Source organism: Podarcis melisellensis, assembly GCF_964234715.1.
Source record: "Podarcis melisellensis genome assembly, chromosome: 13".
In the NCBI taxonomy this organism is placed as follows: domain Eukaryota; kingdom Metazoa; phylum Chordata; class Lepidosauria; order Squamata; family Lacertidae; genus Podarcis; species Podarcis melisellensis.
The window spans coordinates 14,020,270-14,041,978 of NC_138545.1; the positions used below are offsets into that span (position 1 = coordinate 14,020,270).

Below are 21,709 nucleotides of genomic sequence, written 5' to 3' on the forward strand. Positions count from 1 at the left end.
TGTGTTCCGCGCACTTTTCACACTTGTGTACAAAATGATTTTCAACATATATTTTCCAGAAGACACAAATACCTTCTTCCTTTTCCAGAAGCTTTTCCCAGACTTATTGAGGAAGTGGGGACCTCTGTTTACAATTTCATGCTGGTGTGCCATCAGAAACCCTCACTTTTTTTCATCATAGTTGCTAGCTAGCACCAATTTTGAGGGTTGGCTTCATTCAGAGATGGGTCCAGGGGCCTGATCCAGCACCACAAGCACATTTTTATGTCGCCTTCCCAACCAAATAAAAAATCCCCCGAATTTGGCAACAGCAAAACTAGTCTAAAGATCAGACACAGTGTTCAGGTGGTCAGAGAGATTTATGCATGTGTCCTGTGTTCACCAATGGCATGCTGGTCCTGGAGAGCTTCCTAAGGGTGAAGGTGCCCTTATAGCTAAAAACCAATAGCTCTTTTAGCCCTACCCCCTCGCTGTCCTAGAGGCACAAGAAGGAACATTTCTCTTCAACTCTGGTTGCCATTTGATTACTAGCCCTAACTCAAATGCTGGCTTTGACTCATGTGGTTCAAAATCTCAGTACCTCAAGGACGTCTTATATCAACCTACCTGAGCTCTGCAGTGATCACTTGAAGCCCTTGTCTGTGTGCCCCCTCCAAGAGAGGTGCCGAGGGGGGCAGCAAGAGAAGAGGCCTTGCCAGTGGTAGCCCCTGGTTGTGTAGTGCTCTCCCTCATCAGGCTTGCCCACCACTGATGTTATTAGCTTTTGAATGCCAGGCAAATACATTTTTCTCCAGGCTTCAGATTCTTTGAATGGATGCAATCTTTATCCATTCCTTTTATTTATTTATTTTAAGAAATAATATCCCACTTTCCACATCATAGGTCTCAGGTTGTATTTAACAATGAAATGTGCCATGTACACAATTTAAAACATCACTTTAACTTCAAAAATTTAAAACCTCAAGAATTTAACATATCTCTCTCAGAAAAGAAAAACAACCACCAGCAGTGAGCAACAGCGCAACAGCACTTTCTCAACCTCACTTTGGGCCAGCCCTCAATATAGTGTGACCACCTCAAGGTACACCAGTTACACGAATTTCTACAATTTACCTCAGATTATCTAGTGGGGGACATGTATGAGGTAAAAATGATTTAGAGTCTCAGGCAGGAGTTGCTCAAACAAACAAGAAAAGTTTTATTAAACAAAGGAAGTTTATGACACAAAGTGGGTCAGGAAACGAGCTCTTTCAGGTAGAATTTAACTTATTTACTTTAACTATAAGATGTCTCAGGTTTAAACATAACACTTTAGGCACAACTCTTCTTAAACTTCAGTTACTAAACATCAGTTGGTTCACTTCAGGTAGATAAATATTCAGGTTTCCAGAAGAGATGGCAAAATGTTCAAATCAGTTTCTGTCACTTAGATAATACAGGCTGGATACCTGGAGGTCTCCACCTACGTCAGCCAATCGCCCAATCTCACCTGGGGAGGCATTGCCAGAGGATCAGCCAGGTAGGGGGAGGGACCGCCCACAGAACAGAAGGTGAATCTTACCTGCAAAGCAGTGCCAGTTGGCTCCAGAACTTCTGCCCTCCCTCAGTTTAGCCTCCTTTTGCAGGTTAACCTTCAACCTCTTCTCCACAGGTATGTGGGTGCTGCTACGTAATGGTCACTGTTGAAGGGCTGGAAAGGAACTTTCCTGCATTGGCAGCTTTTGCCTTTCCTTTAGTAAAACATCACAACTTTGGTGGTTTCAGGCCTTGGGCAGAATCCTTTAGTCTATCTTCCTAAATGGGAGGCGGGTGAGTGAAGCGGTGACCCACGCCCCCTTTGCGGTGGTGTTCCCGGGGTTCCCTGTTAAATGGGTCTTGAGGGGAGGCATTGGCCATATGCCGAGAGGTTGTCATTGCTCTCCCCTGCAATGGCAGCGAAACGAGGGGCAGGCTCTCTGCTTGAACATATGTTCTCCAGAGCCAGCCCGATCCCCACACATTCTGGATAACCCAGATGTCTCTCAGATCCCTGGCTGGGGACTGGGAAGGATAAACGCCCAATGCCTGAGCCAAGGTCTCCCTACATCTGAAACGTAATAAAGATGTGGTCAATTTTATTCTCATAGCATGTTGTCTTGAGTCAATATTCCACTGAGGGGTCACCTGGGCTTGGGGGGCCTCCGCCTGTCCACGCAATGCTTTCAACTCTATACCACTTCCTTCACAGCTTAATACTTTGGCCAAACTGACACCCAGGTAGCCTGAATTCCCACAGGATCTGCCTCTCCTGGCTCAGACTTAGCCCTCCCAGGACACTCCTGTCTGGATACCTTCCCCAGACCCTCAGCCTGGTCTCCCTATCCAAGCTGTGAGGCTCTGTCCTCTCGCTATGGATAGTCTCCTCAGTGTATGTATGTTTAACTTCACTCAGCACCAGGACTCTCTATCTCCCACCTGAAACCTGTCTCTCCTCCCAAAACAAAATCCTCTCCTTTTCAACTGACTCCCCTGGAACCCCGGCCAATCAGAAGCTGTTCTTCGTTAACTATTTGCTGGCAGGAAAAAGAAAAAGAAAACACTTGGCGACCCAACGTGCCCAGCAAACAAACTTTTCCATCACACAGTGACCATTTTAACCTTCTGAGAAGCATTCAGGATGCAAAGGCCTCCTGAATTAAAACAGTTTTGACCAGACCTCTTGTACTCAGTAGGGAGAGTGTCTGCCTAACGTCTTGTGGCATGAGGTTCCATAGTTTTGAGCCCACAACACTGAAGGCACAACTCTTTGTTGACACGAGACACGCTTGTGGTCCATAGAGAAGCACTAACCATGCTTCCCCCAGTGACCTCAGGGATACCTCAGGCTATCTCTGAGGTATCCTGGATGTAAAGTATTCAGGGATTTGTACACGAGTACAAGAACCTTGAGTACAACTCTGAACCAAGCCCGTGGCTGAGGCAAAGTCAGTGGAGGTCTTTTAACAGTGATGCCATGTGTTCATGGTGTTTGTGGTGGTCATCATGTTTCATGGCCTGAGACATTTTGGCATCTGAGGTGTGCCTCAAAATAGCCCCTCCCCCCATTTCCACCAGGGAAGAACGGGTGAAGGAAGATGTACATCAGGGACAAGGGAGGAAAAAATATTGACCCCTGCTGCCTCAGTACATCCTGCCGCCTGAGGCAGTCACCTCACCTTGCCTCATGGGTGGAACAGCTCTGTTCTGTCTTTGTGTTCCTCTTTCAGTTGGGGAAGGATAGATTTCCTTATTGCATTGTGGGTAGACGAACACTTTTAATTTTTACATATTTTTAAATTGCATTTGGTTGATATTTATGGTGTTTTTCAACTACTATCTCCCGGGGCCAAAAAACATGTGATGCAAAATAGAAAGCACATCAGGATTTGTACTTATTTATATAATAATGAAGTTAATGGAAATCAACATACATACATGGCCCCTGATTAACCTCAGGAAACAAATTTTATCCTTACAGAGTGTATTTTTGCTTACAAATCCTGTCTTAAGGGTGTATTTGTGTAGGAATAGGGTGAGCCTGTGACCTGGATTCCGGAATGAAAGTATTAACCACAACAAAACAATGGCCAGACTGCCCAGGTAATGCAATCAATGACCATTATCAGGTATCCTCTGCTGTAGACCGCCTCCTTCTGTGATGTATGTATGTTTTAGGGGGGTGGTCTTGGGCTACAGGGTGGGCAGTTTTAAAAGTTTATATAAAGACTGCGCCATTGTTCAGAGTTCCCCTCCCTCCTGTGTGTGGTGAGTGGGGACCCTGTTGCAACAGTTTAATAAAGATCAGGCTTACTAGCTGCTTTGCTTCTCAGTATACTCTGGTTGGCCTCTGTTATTTTCTCCCACCAATGGGGAACCCACTTCAGGACTCTATACGGGCTCTTGGATACCCCATAAGGGAAAAGGAGCTGTTTTTTCTTACTACATTGGACTGAGGGGTACTGAACGCTGTGCTGTACTGTATATACAAGCTTAGCATAGAATGGCGGAACTCAAAACATCAACATTCCAAGAGATCTTGCTCCCCCATTAAGTTTTTAGAGAATCCCCCAACTCAGCTTTGTGTTTTTAATTATATTTTTAATTACTCATGCACCCTTAAGCACACACAATGGGCTAGCCATGGACCCCCCAAAAAAACTCTAGAAATTAATAAATGGTAGGATTTTGACTTATTGGGATAGGACAGAATAAATACAAGCATCGGAGGAATTAGCCCATGCAAAACGACCTGGCAGCTGTGACAGAGACTGGGGATTTGGAAGGTTGTTAGGGTCACTGGGTGTGATGCCACAGGAAGAGGGGGGCGGCTTTGGCATAAGGTCTAGAATAGTAGGGGGTGGGGGGAGGCGGAAAGATCTGTGCTGGCTGGCTGAAATCTTTTTGTGAGAGATTCCTTGGATTCCAGTGCTGAACTGCTCTTGGGGTTTATTAGGGGCTTGTTATATGGACTCCCTCCAACTAAATTCCTGTGTAAATATGTGAATAAATCATGTTTTTTAAAGTTTTGGCAGCATCCGTCATGTCTTCAGTTCTTAAAAGGAGGTTGAGGGCCAAGCAGATCCCAGCAGCCAAGGTCACCCAGAGTCAGTGGGTTCAGGAGGTAGGGAAGTTGCTTGCCTTTGTTTAGCTGATGGGTAGGCAAACTAAGGCCTGGGGGCCACATCCGGCCCAATCGCCTTCTCAATCCAGCCCGCAGATGGTACGGGAATCAGCCCGTTTTTACATGAGTAGAATGTGTCCTTTTATTTAAAATGCATCTCTGGGTTATTTGTGGGGCATAGGAATTCGTTCATCCCCCCCCCCAAAAAAAATCTAGTCCTGCCCTCCACATGGTCTGAGGGACGGTGGACTGGCCCACAGCTGAAAAAAGTTTGCTGACCCCTGGTTAGCTCCATCAGCAGGCAAAGGGAGGAGTGTTCTGGCCACCAAGGTGGGGATGGTCAAGGTAAAGTCTGGTGGCAAGATTTGGATTTGGAAGATGCGACAAGAGATGGGGTAGAGTGGACCACAGAGAGAAAGCAACAGAAACTCTTTTGGGACAAAGGGTATGAGTTTGGAGGCCCTGACCCAAACCCCAGGAGAGTTCTAGGGAGAGTGAATGTGTGAATTAACTAGAATAGACTGGGAACTGTGGGCGGGACTGTTGGATTTACTTAAGAGGAAGAATTCTATGGAAACTCCAGGCAAACTACTGCAGCAAAGGGAGTTGTGTCTTGGAGCCTCATCAAAGGCTCAAGGTCGTTAATTATCCATTCGAGGTGATTCCAGAGACTCGCTGGAGGAAGATGAGCCTTATCAGCTTGGCCGAGGGGAGATACCGACATTCTGCACATCCCAATCCCAAAGTGGGGAGAGACTCCTGTGATTCCTGTGCTTACCCATGATTCAGTTTCCTTGGACTGAGGGGTACTGAACACTGTGCTGTACTGTATATACAACCTTAGCATAGGATGGGGAACTCAAAACATTAATACTTGAAGAGATCTTGCTCCCCCATTGAGTTTACTGGGAAGCCCCCAACTCAGCTTTGTGTCCTGCACAGAGCAAGACAGAGAATGAGAGAGAGAGAGAGAGAGAGAGAGAGAGAGAGAGAGAGAGAGAGAGAGAGAGAGAGATCCACTTCTTCAGTGCCATTCATAATCTTGTAAACTTCTAAAATGTCCATCTTTTTCATTCCTGAATCCAAATGACACAAACATGATACACCTTTGTTACAAAATTATCAAATAACTGTGTCGTTTAGTGGCAGATCAGCCCACCATTCATCATTTGTGAGAAGGGATTGTGGAGAGAGAGAGACAGAGAGACCCAAGGATCTATGCCTTAGTCTAAGATTTTTATTTCAACAATAACAATACAAGATAAATAAAGTTCCAACTCTATGATTCTATGATTCTATGGTTCTTTTTAATAAGTTTGAATTTTAAAATTACATTCTTAATTACTCATGCACACTGAAGCAAACACGCTGGTCTGGCCATGGAAATCCCTCTCAAGATTAGATTAGGTAAGTCATGTTGGTCAATATCTAAATAGCAATACTTTCGCAAACCCCAAATGTTTGTATTGTTCTTACAGCAACTCCTTACTGATTTTATGACAAACCAACTTTAAGCAAGCATTTTCGAATTTGACCTTCTGGGTGTTGACATAAAAAGAGCCTTGCTGGATCCAGACCAAAGGTCAATTTATAGTTGTGTCCACAATGGTCAGCTAAATGCTGCCTGGAAGCCCCCAAACAATAAGGTGGCAATATAAGGCTAAGAGGTTTACATGATGACCACCGTAAAACAATTAAATTGTTCATCCAGTAAATCTCTCAGGGACAAGCAACAGAAGATGCAAAATAAGTCAATTTGTTAGTTGCTTTATCTTGCCCAGGGCAACACTCGCAGTACCTTTATCCATACACCTTTCAGATTATTTCATATCCATTTCCCCATGGCCTCCTAGATCTCTTCCAAATCATCAGAATCAAATTGCATTTCAGTTGTCCCTTGCAAAAAGTCCTCCTTTTTGTTCAACATCAGTTTGAATCTAATAAAATTCATTGAAAATTCTACAGTACTGGTAATGGGGCTTACCTCTGCCGCCACGCCACTACTGCACGATTTCTGTTCTCATCCTGAAGCAAAGTTCTTAACCCAAGGTACTAGTTCTGGGTTAGCGGAGTCTGTAACCTGAAGCGTCTGTAACCCGAGGTACCACTGTATTCCAAATATGGGAACAGCATACATGTGTAATAATGTGGTCAAGTATTATTATTATTTATTAAAATTCTGTATCACCCTTCATCCTAAGATCACAGGACAGCTCACTTTATAAAAAACAAAAAACGAACATGACATACCAACAAACAAAACAATACCCACCCCATTTTAAAAGGCTACAGATTGTTTAATTAGCCAAAGGTTTGGGAGCAGAGGACTTAATTCAGATCTCTTTTATGCATGGATTTTACAGACCTGGGATTCAACCCTTATGGAAAAACTAACTACAGTACAACAAGAATATTGTACTGAGGGGGGAGGAATCTTCTTACGAAATGGTTTGATTTTATTGAATATGCGCAATCCACTGAACATGCTTTCTGTCCACCAGCATCACATGGAATATCATGGAACGATTCATTTGTTTGACCACAACCCTAGAAAATGGTATATATTCTAAGTTCCGCTAATGTTATATTTTTGTTCCTGGAAGACTCTGCACTCTGAGAAGGGGAGTGGGATTTGGAAGGTTGCTGGGGTCACTAGGTGTGATGCTGCAGGAAGAGTTGGGGGGGGGCTTTGGCACAAGACCTCGAGTAGCAGGAGGGGAGGAGGCACCACAGTTTGTGCTGGCTGGCTGAAGTTATTTTGTGAGAGTTGCCTTGGATTCCAGTGCTGAACTCATGTAGAAAACAAGCCTCTATTGGAGCTTGTTAGGGGCTTGTTAGATGGATTCCCTCCAACTAAATTCCTATGTAAATATGAGAATAAATCATGTTTTGTAAAGCTTTGGCAGTATCCGCCCTGTCTTCAAATCTTAAAATGAGGTTGAGGGCCAAGCAGATCCCATCAGCCAAGGTCCCTCAGAGTCCATGGGTTTAGGCGATAGGGAAGTTGCTTGCCTTTATTTAGCCCCATCAGAAGGCAAAGGGCGGAGGGTTCTGGCCACCAAGGTGGGGTGGGTCAAGGAATTGTTCATAAAGTGCCGCCAGCTAAAGCCCGGTGGCAAGATTTGGATTTGGAATATGCGGCAAGAGATGGAGTAGGCTGGACGACCAGGGGGAAGCAGCAGGAATCCTGAGCTTCTGTTTTCAGGCAAACTACTGCAGCAAAGGGAATCTTTGAAGGCCCAGGCAAAGACCTCCTCGCCTCTTGGTGACAGAACGAGACCAATGACTCACACATCACAACGTATACTGGGATTTCAAATGGCCACAACTTTTATTATCAATTTCAGATGTAGGAAACCTTGGCTTAGGCATTGGGGGTCTATCCCTCTCAGCCCTGCAGCCGGGGGAACTGAGGCACAGCGAGGTTCATCAGATCAGAGGGGGCACTGCAAAATGCATGTTTACACAGCAAGGCCCCCCCCCGCACCTTTGGGGCGTTCACTGTGCCAGTCACTCCCTTCACAAACCTGCTTTAATGGGGAACCCTGAAAACACTGTTGCAAGGGGGGAAGAGTCACCATTTCACGCTCCCCTATAAGAAAGATAGACTAAAGGATTCCGCCTAAGGTCTAAAACCACTAAAGTTGTGACAATTGCTATGGGGAAGATGAAACCTGCCATGCGGGGGGAATTCCTTCCCGGTCCTTTAACAGCAACCATCATAGGACCGTAGCAACGCCTGCAAACCTGAAAAGGAGAAAGGTTAACCTATAATAAAGGTGGTGATCAAAGAGAGGGTCAGGTGGGTGGAGCTCCAGAGCCAACTGCGCACTCAGAGCAGGCTCCACCCCATATTCCAACCCCTGGAGTGGAGCAGAGTGGAGCCTGCTCACCTGCGGTCTGCTCACCTGGCCCCGCCCCCAACAGCGCTGCGGATAGGTGTGTTCGATCAGGGGGGTTGGCGGAACCCCCAACGCTCCACAGCACCGGGAAGGTGGGCCACATCCTGCAAATCTCAGTGAGGATCGGGGTTTTCTGCATGCCAGGGGCCTCAAATAGCACCCACAGAGCGCTTATTCGGACTCTAGGGACTGTGGAGTGATTTACATAGAGGCTTATATAAGAATCACTCATACAATGTTTCTGTGTGTCCAAACGTTGTTTGAGATACATAACAGTCCGGCACATGTACCAAAGATGACAGCTGGAGAAGGGGGAACATTATGGAATGATTCATTTTCAACAACACTAGAAAATTGTATATATTCCAAGTTCTGCTGATGCAATCTTTTTGTTCCTGGCAAACTCTACACTCAGGGGAGTGGGAGGGTTTTCTTGTGGTTGTTATTTCTGTACATTGTCTGAAAAAAATCAATAAATTGTGTATTTGGTTCCAATGTAGGTGGAGCAGTGTGTAGTTTCTCCTTAATCCGTAGCCTCTTCAATCCTATTTAAAGAGCAAGTGTTCACACATTTCCTTCATTCTCCACCAAGGGAAGCAGCTGCCACCTACTACAAAACTTTCTGTCTGAATACCACAAATACCGGTAAGTCTTGGAGGGATACTGGACAGGAGCGGAGAGAAACTACTTTAGAATTTGGGGCATAAGGGAGAGAGTACTTTTTTGTGGACCTAACTCTAACTACCTCTTTATAATTATAAATGATATAATCATAAACTCTAAGGTGTTTATTTCAGCAATAACAGTACAAGTTAAATGAAGTTTCTTTTAATAATCCAACAACCAGTCTACTAAAACGGACCATGTATTCTAGCAAAAAACCTTGAATCTAAAAATGACATTAATGCATATTCAAGCAGAATCTCTCTCTGCACAGCTGAAGCAAAATCCCAGGGTGTTCCAGGTGGTGCTTCTTTGTGGACCTGTAGTTTAACTACTTTTTTATAATTATTGAGTGCCAATGATATTCCCTGTGTGATATTGAAGTGAGATGGGGCCTTCCCCAGTGGCGGAGGAAGGGGGGCGGGCCACCCCCGGGTGCCATCTCTGGGAAGTGTGACAAGAGTGTTCGCCACTGAGTGTTTCTGAATAGCAATGAGTAGGGCTTCATGAGTCACCAGGAGACAATGGCTATCTCAATGCTTTGTGAAAATTTATTTCATAAAGTGGTTTTGCATTGTGTGGAAATGTATGTTTTTTGCCTATCACTGACTCTGCTGTCAGGTTATTTTAATAGGACCTCTTGAGCTCTAGAGTTATGGTAGCAGAAGAGGGAGAGAGGAATAGCCACTTCTTTGGTGTCATGCATAATCTTATAAACTTCTGTTATGCCCCTATTTTTATATTCCTGAATCAAAAACACCCAAATGGTGGAGGTTAGTGGCTGATCAGATTACCAGCCCTTCTTGTGTAGAGTGAGGAAGAGATTCCTGAATCAATAAAGAATTGGGAAATCTCTTCCCCCACAGCCCCCATAGATGTGTCCTTCCATCCTCTCCTAGCTCTGAACCTCAACAGTCTGGCACTACAGTACTATTGCTGTAGAGCATGCCCAAGGTTGTGGGTAGGCAATTAGGTTTATCTGCCCCTTCCAGTGCTGTTTGGGAGAACAGGTGGTGTCGGTTCATGCACACAAGTATATCTGCCCCTTCCAGTGCTGTATGGTTGAAAGGATGGTGTCAGTTGATGCACACAATGAGAGAAGCAGCTTCAGATCTGAATTTTGCTCCTCTTTCCAAGATATTCTGAACTGTTAGGCAGTCTCTTCCCATCACAGCTGAGATAGGAAATTAATTAGAACAGCAGTTACCAGCATGGCTCTCATGGGTGCCTGGGTGCCCTCGTATGGTGCCCACAAAAGATCTCGGTAAATATCCCCTCAAAATCAACTGGCTCAGCCTCTCCATTTAATGGGGCTTGAGTATTGAAGGCCCCCTCTTTAATATGTTCTGAACAAGGGAGAGGTGCAAAGAGCTTCTCTTTGTGAACAAGCACAGCAGTGATGGATGTTGGTGTTTTAGCCACACTGAGCCTTCAAACAAGCATTGATTTTCTGCAAAATCTGGATCTTTCGTTTCCCAAACAGCCATTCCCTAAAATCACAAGGCAAACTGCTTTTAAAAGTGATCAGCCTGTTAAACACAATATATATACCCTGGAAGGGGTGTGTGGGTCTCCTATCAAATGGAGAGAGAAATAGATAGAGAAATATGTCTTGACAAGCAGAAGAGGTTTGGTTCGTCTTTCAAAGCACATCACAATTAATTAGTAATCATTTACCTTTGGCATTATATTTGGCACTGGCAGGTATATTGTGTTAAAGCACTGAGACTGTTTTCCAAGAGGCCAGCAAATTCTGTTAATTCTTTCATTATCAAAAATAATACAAATTAATGAAAAAAGTAATTACAAAGCGTAAATAAATGATCAATTTGTGAAATCTTCTGATCTAACTGAATACATTGCTTTCTTTTCCTAGAATCAAGCACAATGCCAGAGATAGTCCCTAAGAACAAAGCCCCAGGGGTTGATTTCTGTGGGGTAGATAAATATTACTACATTGTCCGCTCGGACCTGGGCTGCTACATGAGGTCCACCAATTTCCATGAGGGCAAAGACCTTGAAGTGTTTAGCCTGCACAGTTCCTGCACAGGAGGAGATCACTACTTAGCCCATGAAGATGACCTATTCTACATCATCAAAGGAGACAACTATCGCCGTGTCAGCAACATGAATAAAGACTTAGGTTCTGTAGTATACAGCCTCCATCCCAACTGCCGCGGAGGGGACCATTACCTCTCAGCCTTTGGATCCTTCTATATCATTTTCCAGAAAAGAGGTGTTTACCGTCGGGTCACTAATATGCATGAAGATACAGATGCAGTTGAATACACACTTCACCCAACTTGCAAGGATGGTCTCTATTACTGGGGCATCAAGGATTACTATTACTTTGTAAAACCCCATGATGAATGGGGGGTCCAGTACTATAGATGCACCAACTTCCACGAAAATTTGGATGCTGTTACATACTCCTTCCATAGAGATGTTGTGAACATGCTCCCTGGAGGAATGGCTGTTAGCCGAGGCCCAGCTTATGGTAAGTGGGAAGCTATCAAGACCATCTCCAATGACTCCAACACTCCCATTGTATGGAATAAGAAGATCACTAAGAAAGTGGGATACAACAAGCAGAAGATGAGCAGTGTGGAGCACAACTGGAAGATTTCCATGACTGCCTCATATCAGTCAGGCGCACTCACTGAGGCCATTGCCAAGTACCAGTTCTCTCTCACTGCTGAGTATGGTGGGAAGAGTGTCACCACAGAGCAGGAAGACTGGAATGAAGCCACTGAGATCGAAGAAGCTATTAATTTGACCCTGCAGCCCCATGAGAAGATGTACATATGGCAATATCAGCTGGGTTTGGGCAAGGAAACGGTCTTGTTCTGCCGTGATATGAAATTTACGAATGATTCTACTCCACCTACAGATATTCCTTTGCCACCTTCCAATAAGTGAAAAGAAAAGTGTTAGGCCAAAAGGCATCTTCAAAGGCTTCCTTTCTTTTATAACATTCAATTGATTACTATGGGCTAATATTTAGACAATCTAGAGCTCTCGTAATGGGGCGTTAGCTGAGTAGTATATAGACATGCATACGCTAAACACGAAGTGAGATTAATGATTACTATTATATACTCTCATATGGACATACACATCCTGCTAGGCTACAGTTAGAAAAGCATATCCTAGTTTGTGCATGATGCAGGTGACCCAAGCTGAATGCCTTTCAGATAAGCTACTATTTCCCTGGTGCCTATGAATCCCTTTGCCAAATTTGTGCCTTCAAATAAATTTGTACCTGCTGAACTCTGGAATCTGTCCCACAGTTATACAAATCAAATAAAATGAATAATCAATGGATTAAAAATGTGTTCCGCGCACTTTTCACACTTGTGTACAAAATGATTTTCAACATATATTTTCCAGAAGACACAAATACCTTCTTCCTTTTCCAGAAGCTTTTTCCAGAGGGTATTGAGAAAGTGGGGACCTCTGTTTACAATTTCATGCTGGTGTGCCATCAGAAACCCTCACTTTTTTTCATCATAGTTGTTAGCTGGCACTAATTTTGAGGGTTGGCTTCATTCAGAGATGGGTCCAGGGGCCTGATCCAGCACCACAAGCACATTTTTATGTCGCCTTCCCAACCAAATAAAAAATCCCCCGAATTCGGCAGCAGCAAAACCAGTCTAAAGATCAGAGAGTGTTCAGGTGGTCAGAGAGATTTATGCATGTGTCCTGTGTTCACAGGCATGAGAGTGTGAGGTGACCACAGCCACTTTGGGTCACTCACCAATGACATGCTGGTCCTGGAGAGCTTCCTAAGGGTGAATGTGCCCTTATAGCTAAAAAGCAATAGCTCTTTTAGCCCTACCCCCTCGCTTTCTTAGAGGCACAAGAAGGAGCATTTCTCTTCAACTCTGGTTGCCATTTGATTACTAGCCCTAATTCAAATGCTGGTTTTGACTCATGTGGTTCAAAATCTCAGTACCTCAAGGACGTCTTATATCAGCCTACCTGAGCTCTGCAGTGATCACTTGAAGCCCTTCTCTGTGCGCCCCCTCCAAGAGAGGTGCCGAGGGGGGCAGCAAGAGAAGAGGCCTTGCCATGGTAGCCCCTGGTTGTGTAGTGCTCTCCCTCATCAGGCTTGCCCACCGCTGATGTTCTTAGCTTTTGAATGCCAGGCAAATACATTTTTTCTCCAGGCTTCAGATTCTTTGTATGGATGCAATCTTTATCCATTCCTTTTATTTATTTATTTATTTTAAGAAATTATATCCCACTTTCCACATCATAGGTCTCAGGTTGTCTTTAACAATAAAATGTACCATATACACAATTTAAAACATCACGTTAACTTCCAAAATTTAAAACCTCAACAATTTAACATATATCTCTCAGAAAAGAAAAACAACCACCAGCAGTGAGCGACGGCGCAACAGCACTTTCTCAACCTCACTTTGGGCCAGCCCTCAATTAAATATAGTGTGACCACCTCAAGGTACACCAGTTACACGAATTTCTACAATTTACCTCAGATTATCTAATGGGGGACTTTTGTGAGGTAAAACTTAATGATTTAGAGACTCAGGCAGGAGTTGATCCAACAAACAAGAAAAGTTTTATTAAGCAAAGGAAGTTTATGACACAAAGTGGGTCGGGAAACGAGTTCTTTCAGGTAGAATTTAACTTATTTACTTTAACTATAAGATGTCTCAGGTTTAAACATAACACTTTAGGCACAACTCTTCTTAAACTTCAGTTACTAAACATCAGTTGTTTCACTTCAGGAAGATAAATATTCAGGTTTCCAGAAGAGATGGCAAAATGTTCAAATCAGTTTCTGTCACTTAGATAATACAGGCTGGAAACCTGGAGGTCTCCACCTACGTCAGCCAATCGCCCAATCCCACCTGGGGAGGCATTGCCAGAGGATCGGCAGGTAGGGGGAGGGACCGCCCACAGAACAGAAGGTGAATCTTACCTGCAAAGCAGTGCCAGTTGGCTCCAGAACTTCTGCCCTCCCTCAGTTAAGCCTCCTTTTGCAGGTTAACCTTTAACCTCTTCTCCACAGGTATGTGGGTGCTGCTACGTAATGGTCACTGTTGAAGGGCTGGAAAGGAACTTTCCTGCATTGGCAGCTTTTGCCTTTCCTTTAGTAAAACATCACAACTTTGGCGGTTTCAGGCCTTGGGCAGAATCCTTTAGTCTATCTTCCTAAATGGGTGGCAGGTGAGTGAAGCGGTGACCCATGCCCCCTTTGCGGTGGTGTTCCCGGGGTTCCCCGTTAAATGGATCTTGAGGGGAGGCATTGGCCATATGCCGAGAGGTTGTCATTGCTCTCCCCTGCAATGGCAGCGAAACGGGGGGCAGGCTCTCTGCTTGAACATATGTTCTCCAGAGCCAGCCCGATCCCCACACACTCTGGATAACCCAGATGTCTCTCAGATCCCCGGCTGGAGACTGGGAAGGATAAACGCCCAATGCCTGAGCCAAAGTCTCCCTACATCTGAAACGTAATAAAGATGTGGTCAATTTTATTCTCATAGCATGTTGTCTTGAGTCAATATTCCACTGAGGGGTCACCTGGGCTTGGGGGGACTCCGCCTGTCCACGCAGTGCTTTCAACTCTATACCACTTCCTTCACAGCTTAATACTTTGGCCAAACTGACACCCAGGTAGCCTGAATTCCCACAGGATCTGCCTCTCCTGGCTCAGACTTAGCCCTCCCAGGACACTCCTGTCTGGATACCTTCCCCAGACCCTCAGCCTGGTCTCCCTATCCAAGCTGTGAGGCTCTGTCCTCTCACTATGGATAGTCTCCTCAGTGTATGTATGTTTAACTTCACTCAGCACCAGGACTCTCTATCTCCAACCTGAAACCTGTCTCTCCTCCCAAAACAAAATCCTCTCCTTTTCAACTGCCTCCCCTGGAACCTCAGCCAATCAGATGCTGTTCTTCGTTAACTATTTGCTGTCAGGAAAAAGAAAAAGAAAACACTTGGCGACCCAACGTGCCCAGCAAACAAACTTTTCCATCACACAGTGACCATTTTAACCTTCTGAGAAGCATTCAGGAAGCAAAGGCCTCCTGAATTAAAACAGTTTTGACCAGACCTCTTGAACTCAGTAGGGAGAGTGTCTGCCTAACGTCTTGTGGCAGGAGGTTCCATAGATTTGAGCCCACAACACTGAAGGCACAACTCCCTGTTGACACGAGACATGCTTGTGGTCCATAGAGAAGCATTAACCATGCTTCCCTCAGTGACCTCAGGGATACCTCAGGCTATCTCTGAGGTATCCTGGATGTAAAGTATTCAGGGATTTGTACACAAGTACAAGAACCTTGAGTACAACTCTGAACCAAGCCCGTGGCTGAAGCAAAGTCAGTGGAGGTCTTTTAACAGTGATACCCTGTGTTCATGGTGTTTGTGGTGGTCATCATGTTTCATGGCCTGAGACATTTTGGAATCTGAGGTGTGCCTCAAAGTAGCCCCCTCCCCCCATTTCCACCAGGGAAGAACGGGTGAAGGAAGATGTACATCAGGGACAAGGGAGGAAAAAATATTGACCCCTGCTGCCTCAGTACATCCTGCCGCCTGAGGCAGTCACCTCACCTTGCCTCATGGGTGGAACAGCTCTGTTCTGTCTTTGTGTTCCTCTTTCAGTTGGGGAAGGATAGATTTCCTTATTGCATTGTGGGTAGACGAACACTTTTAATTTTTACATATTTTTAAATTGCATTTGGTTGATATTTATGGTGTTTTTCAACTACTATCTCCCGGGTCCAAAAAACATGTGATGCAAAATAGAAAGCACATCAGGATTTGTACTTATTTATATAATAATGAAGTTAATGGAAATCAACATACATACATGGCCCCTGATTAACCTTAGGAAACAAATTTTCTCCTTACAGAGTGTATTTTTGCTTACAAATCCTGTCTTAAGGGTGTATTTGTGTAGGAATAGGGTGAGCCTGTGACCTGGATTCAGGAATGAAAGTATTAACCACAACAAAACAATGGCCAGACTGCCCAGGTAATGCAATCAATGACCATTATCAGGTATCCTCTGCTGTAGACTGCCTCCTCTGCTGTAGACCACCTCCTTCTGCTGTAGACCACCTCCTATGTTTTAGGGGGGTGGTCTTGGGCTACAGGGTGGGCAGTTTTAAAAGTTTATATAAAGACTGCGCCATTGTTCAGAGTTCCCCTCCCTCCTGTGTGTGGTGAGTGGGGACCCTGTTGCAACAGTTCAGATCAGGCTTACTAGCTGCTTTGTTTCTCAGTATACTCTGGTTGGCCTCTGTTATTTTCTCCCACCAATGGGGAACCCACTTCAAGACTCTATACGGGCTCTTGGATACCCCATAAGGGAAAAGGAGCTGTTTTCTCTTATTACATTGGACTGAGGGGTACTGAACACTGTGCTGTACTGTATATACAAGCTTAGCATAGGATGGGGGAACTCAAAACATCAACATTCCAAGAGATCTTGCTCCCCCATTAAGAGAATCCCCCAACTCACCTTTGTGTTTTTAATTATATTTTTAATTACTCATGCACCCTTAAGCACACACAATGGGCTAGCCATGGACCCCCCCCAAAAAACTCTAGAAATTAATAAATGGTAGGATTTTGACTTATTAGGATAGGACAGAATAAATACAAGCATCAGAGGAATTAGCCCATGCAAAACGACCTGGCAGCTGTGACAGAGACTGGGGATTTGGAAGGTTGTTAGGGTCACTGGGTGTGATGCCACAGGAAGAGGGGGGCGGCTTTGGCATAAGGTCTAGAATAGTAGGGGGTGGGGGGAGGCAGAAAGATCTGTGCTGGCTGGCTGAAATCTTTTTGTGAGAGATTCCTTGGATTCCAGTGCTGAACGGCTCTTGGGGTTTATTAGGGGCTTGTTATATGGACTCCCTCCAACTAAATTCCTGTGTAAATATGTGAATAAATCATGTTTTTTAAAGTTTTGGCAGCATCCGTCATGTCTTCAGTTCTTAAAAGGAGGTTGAGGGCCAAGCAGATCCCAGCAGCCAAGGTCACCCAGAGTCAGTGGGTTCAGGAGGTAGGGAAGTTGCTTGCCTTTGTTTAGCTGATGGGTAGGCAAACTAAGGCCTGGGGGCCGCATCCGGCCCAATCGCCTTCTCAATCCGGCCCGCAGATGGTCCGGGAATCAGCCCGTTTTTACATGAGTAGAATGTGTCCTTTTATTTAAAATGCATCTCTGGGTTATTTGTGGGGCATAGGAATTCGTTCATCCCCCCCCAAAAAAAAAATCTAGTCCTGCCCTCCACATGGTCTGAGGGACGGTGGACTGGCCCACAGCTGAAAAAAGTTTGCTGACCCCTGGTTAGCTCCATCAGCAGGCAAAGGGGGGAGTGTTCTGGCCACCAAGGTGGGGATGGTCAAGGTAAGTCTGGTGGTAAGATTTGGATTTGGAAGATGCGACAAGAGATGGGGTAGAGTGGACCACAGAGAGAAAGCAACAGAAACTCTTTTGGGACAAAGGGTATGAGTTTGGAGGCCCTGACCCAAACCCCAGGAGAGTTCTAGGGAGAGTGAATGTGTGAATTAACTAGAATAGACTGGGAACTGTGGGCGGGACTGTTGGATTTACTTAAGAGGAAGAATTCTATGGAAACTCCAGGCAAACTACTGCAGCAAAGGGAGTTGTGTCTTGGAGCCTCATCAAAGGCTCAAGGTCATTAATTATACATTCGAGGCGATTCCAGAGACTCGCTGGAGGAGCCTTATCAGCTTGGCCGAGGGGAGATACCGACATTCTGCACATCCCAATCCCAAAGTGGGGAGAGACTCCTGTGATTCCTGTGCTTACCCAGGATTCAGTTTCCTTGGTCTGAGGGGTACTGAACACTGTGCTGTACTGTATATACAACCTTAGCATAGGATGGGGGAACTCAAAACATTAATACTTGAAGAGATCTTGCTCCCCCATTGAGTTTACTGGGAAGCCCCCAACTCAGCTTTGTGTCCTGCACAGAGCAAGACAGAGAATGAGAGAGAGAGAGAGAGAGAGAGAGAGAGAGAGAGAGAGAGAGAGAGAGAGAGAGAGAGAGAGAGATCCACTTCTTCAGTGCCATTCATAATCTTGTAAACTTCTAAAATGTCCATCTTTTTCATTCCTGAATCCAAATGACACAAACATGATACACCTTTGTTACAAAATTATCAAATAACTGTGTCGTTTAGTGGCAGATCAGCCCACCATTCATCATTTGTGAGAAGGGATTGTGGAGAGAGAGAGACAGAGAGACCCAAGGATCTATGCCTTAGTCTAAGATTTTTATTTCAACAATAACAATACAAGATAAATAAAGTTCCAACTCTATGATTCTATGATTCTATGGTTCTTTTTAATAAGTTTGAATTTTAAAATTACATTCTTAATTACTCATGCACACTGAAGCAAACACGCTGGTCTGGCCATGGAAATCCCTCTCAAGATTAGATTAGGTAAGTCATGTTGGTCAATATCTAAATAGCAATACTTTCGCAAACCCCAAATGTTTGTATTGTTCTTACAGCAACTCCTTACTGATTTTATGACAAACCAACTTTAAGCAAGCATTTTCGAATTTGACCTTCTGGGTGTTGACATAAAAAGAGCCTTGCTGGATCCAGACCAAAGGTCAATTTATAGTTGTGTCCACAATGGTCAGCTAAATGCTGCCTGGAAGCCCCCAAACAATAAGGTGGCAATATAAGGCTAAGAGGTTTACATGATGACCACCGTAAAACAATTAAATTGTTCATCCAGTAAATCTCTCAGGGACAAGCAACAGAAGATGCAAAATAAGTCAATTTGTTAGTTGCTTTATCTTGCCCAGGGCAACACTCGCAGTACCTTTATCCATACACCTTTCAGATTATTTCATATCCATTTCCCCATGGCCTCCTAGGTCTCTTCCAAATCATCAGAATCAAATTGCATTTCAGTTGTCCCTTGCAAAAAGTCCTCCTTTTTGTTCAACATCAGTTTGAATCTAATAAAATTCATTGAAAATTCTACAGTACTGGTAATGGGGCTTACCTCTGCCGCCACGCCACTACTGCACGATTTCTGTTCTCATCCTGAAGCAAAGTTCTTAACCCAAGGTACTAGTTCTGGGTTAGCGGAGTCTGTAACCTGAAGCGTCTGTAACCCGAGGTACCACTGTATTCCAAATATGGGAACAGCATACATGTGTAATAATGTGGTCAAGTATTATTATTATTTATTAAAATTCTGTATCACCCTTCATCCTAAGATCACAGGACAGCTCACTTTATAAAAAACAAAAAACGAACATGACATACCAACAAACAAAACAATACCCACCCCATTTTAAAAGGCTACAGATTGTTTAATTAGCCAAAGGTTTGGGAGCAGAGGACTTAATTCAGATCTCTTTTATGCATGGATTTTACAGACCTGGGATTCAACCCTTATGGAAAAACTAACTACAGTACAACAAGAATATTGTACTGAGGGGGGAGGAATCTTCTTACGAAATGGTTTGATTTTATTGAATATGCGCAATCCACTGAACATGCTTTCTGTCCACCAGCATCACATGGAATATCATGGAACGATTCATTTGTTTGACCACAACCCTAGAAAATGGTATATATTCTAAGTTCCGCTAATGTTATATTTTTGTTCCTGGAAGACTCTGCACTCTGAGAAGGGGAGTGGGATTTGGAAGGTTGCTGGGGTCACTAGGTGTGATGCTGCAGGAAGAGTTGGGGGGGGGCTTTGGCACAAGACCTCGAGTAGCAGGAGGGGAGGAGGCACCACAGTTTGTGCTGGCTGGCTGAAGTTATTTTGTGAGAGTTGCCTTGGATTCCAGTGCTGAACTCATGTAGAAAACAAGCCTCTATTGGAGCTTGTTAGGGGCTTGTTAGATGGATTCCCTCCAACTAAATTCCTATGTAAATATGAGAATAAATCATGTTTTGTAAAGCTTTGGCAGTATCCGCCCTGTCTTCAAATCTTAAAATGAGGTTGAGGGCCAAGCAGATCCCATCAGCCAAGGTCCCTCAGAGTCCATGGGTTTAGGCGATAGGGAAGTTGCTTGCCTTTATTTAGCCCCATCAGAAGGCAAAGGGCGGAGGGTTCTGGCCACCAAGGTGGGGTGGGTCAAGGAATTGTTCATAAAGTGCCGCCAGCTAAAGCCCGGTGGCAAGATTTGGATTTGGAATATGCGGCAAGAGATGGAGTAGGCTGGACGACCAGGGGGAAGCAGCAGGAATCCTGAGCTTCTGTTTTCAGGCAAACTACTGCAGCAAAGGGAATCTTTGAAGGCCCAGGCAAAGACCTCCTCGCCTCTTGGTGACAGAACGAGACCAATGACTCACACATCACAACGTATACTGGGATTTCAAATGGCCACAACTTTTATTATCAATTTCAGATGTAGGAAACCTTGGCTTAGGCATTGGGGGTCTATCCCTCTCAGCCCTGCAGCCGGGGGAACTGAGGCACAGCGAGGTTCATCAGATCAGAGGGGGCACTGCAAAATGCATGTTTACACAGCAAGGCCCCCCCCGCACCTTTGGGGCGTTCACTGTGCCAGTCACTCCCTTCACAAACCTGCTTTAATGGGGAACCCTGAAAACACTGTTGCAAGGGGGGAAGAGTCACCATTTCACGCTCCCCTATAAGAAAGATAGACTAAAGGATTCCGCCTAAGGTCTAAAACCACTAAAGTTGTGACAATTGCTATGGGGAAGATGAAACCTGCCATGCGGGGGGAATTCCTTCCCGGTCCTTTAACAGCAACCATCATAGGACCGTAGCAACGCCTGCAAACCTGAAAAGGAGAAAGGTTAACCTATAATAAAGGTGGTGATCAAAGAGAGGGTCAGGTGGGTGGAGCTCCAGAGCCAACTGCGCACTCAGAGCAGGCTCCACCCCATATTCCAACCCCTGGAGTGGAGCAGAGTGGAGCCTGCTCACCTGCGGTCTGCTCACCTGGCCCCGCCCCCAACAGCGCTGCGGATAGGTGTGTTCGATCAGGGGGGTTGGCGGAACCCCCAACGCTCCACAGCACCGGGAAGGTGGGCCACATCCTGCAAATCTCAGTGAGGATCGGGGTTTTCTGCATGCCAGGGGCCTCAAATAGCACCCACAGAGCGCTTATTCGGACTCTAGGGACTGTGGAGTGATTTACATAGAGGCTTATATAAGAATCACTCATACAATGTTTCTGTGTGTCCAAACGTTGTTTGAGATACATAACAGTCCGGCACATGTACCAAAGATGACAGCTGGAGAAGGGGGAACATTATGGAATGATTCATTTTCAACAACACTAGAAAATTGTATATATTCCAAGTTCTGCTGATGCAATCTTTTTGTTCCTGGCAAACTCTACACTCAGGGGAGTGGGAGGGTTTTCTTGTGGTTGTTATTTCTGTACATTGTCTGAAAAAAATCAATAAATTGTGTATTTGGTTCCAATGTAGGTGGAGCAGTGTGTAGTTTCTCCTTAATCCGTAGCCTCTTCAATCCTATTTAAAGAGCAAG

General features: G+C 44.8%; 1 protein-coding gene across 1 annotated transcript; it reads left to right on the forward strand.

Annotated features, from left to right (window-relative positions):
* Window positions 1-9,102: 9,102 nt before the first annotated feature.
* On the forward strand, window positions 9,103-12,466 carry LOC309354646 (uncharacterized protein). The gene is made up of 2 exons (XM_081884900.1): window positions 9,103-9,186; window positions 11,081-12,466. The coding sequence occupies exon 2, from the start codon at window positions 11,092-11,094 to the stop codon at window positions 12,121-12,123; it is 1,032 nt and encodes a 343-aa protein (XP_081741026.1). The 5' UTR covers window positions 9,103-9,186; window positions 11,081-11,091; the 3' UTR covers window positions 12,124-12,466.
* The last annotated feature ends 9,243 nt before the right edge of the window (window positions 12,467-21,709 follow it).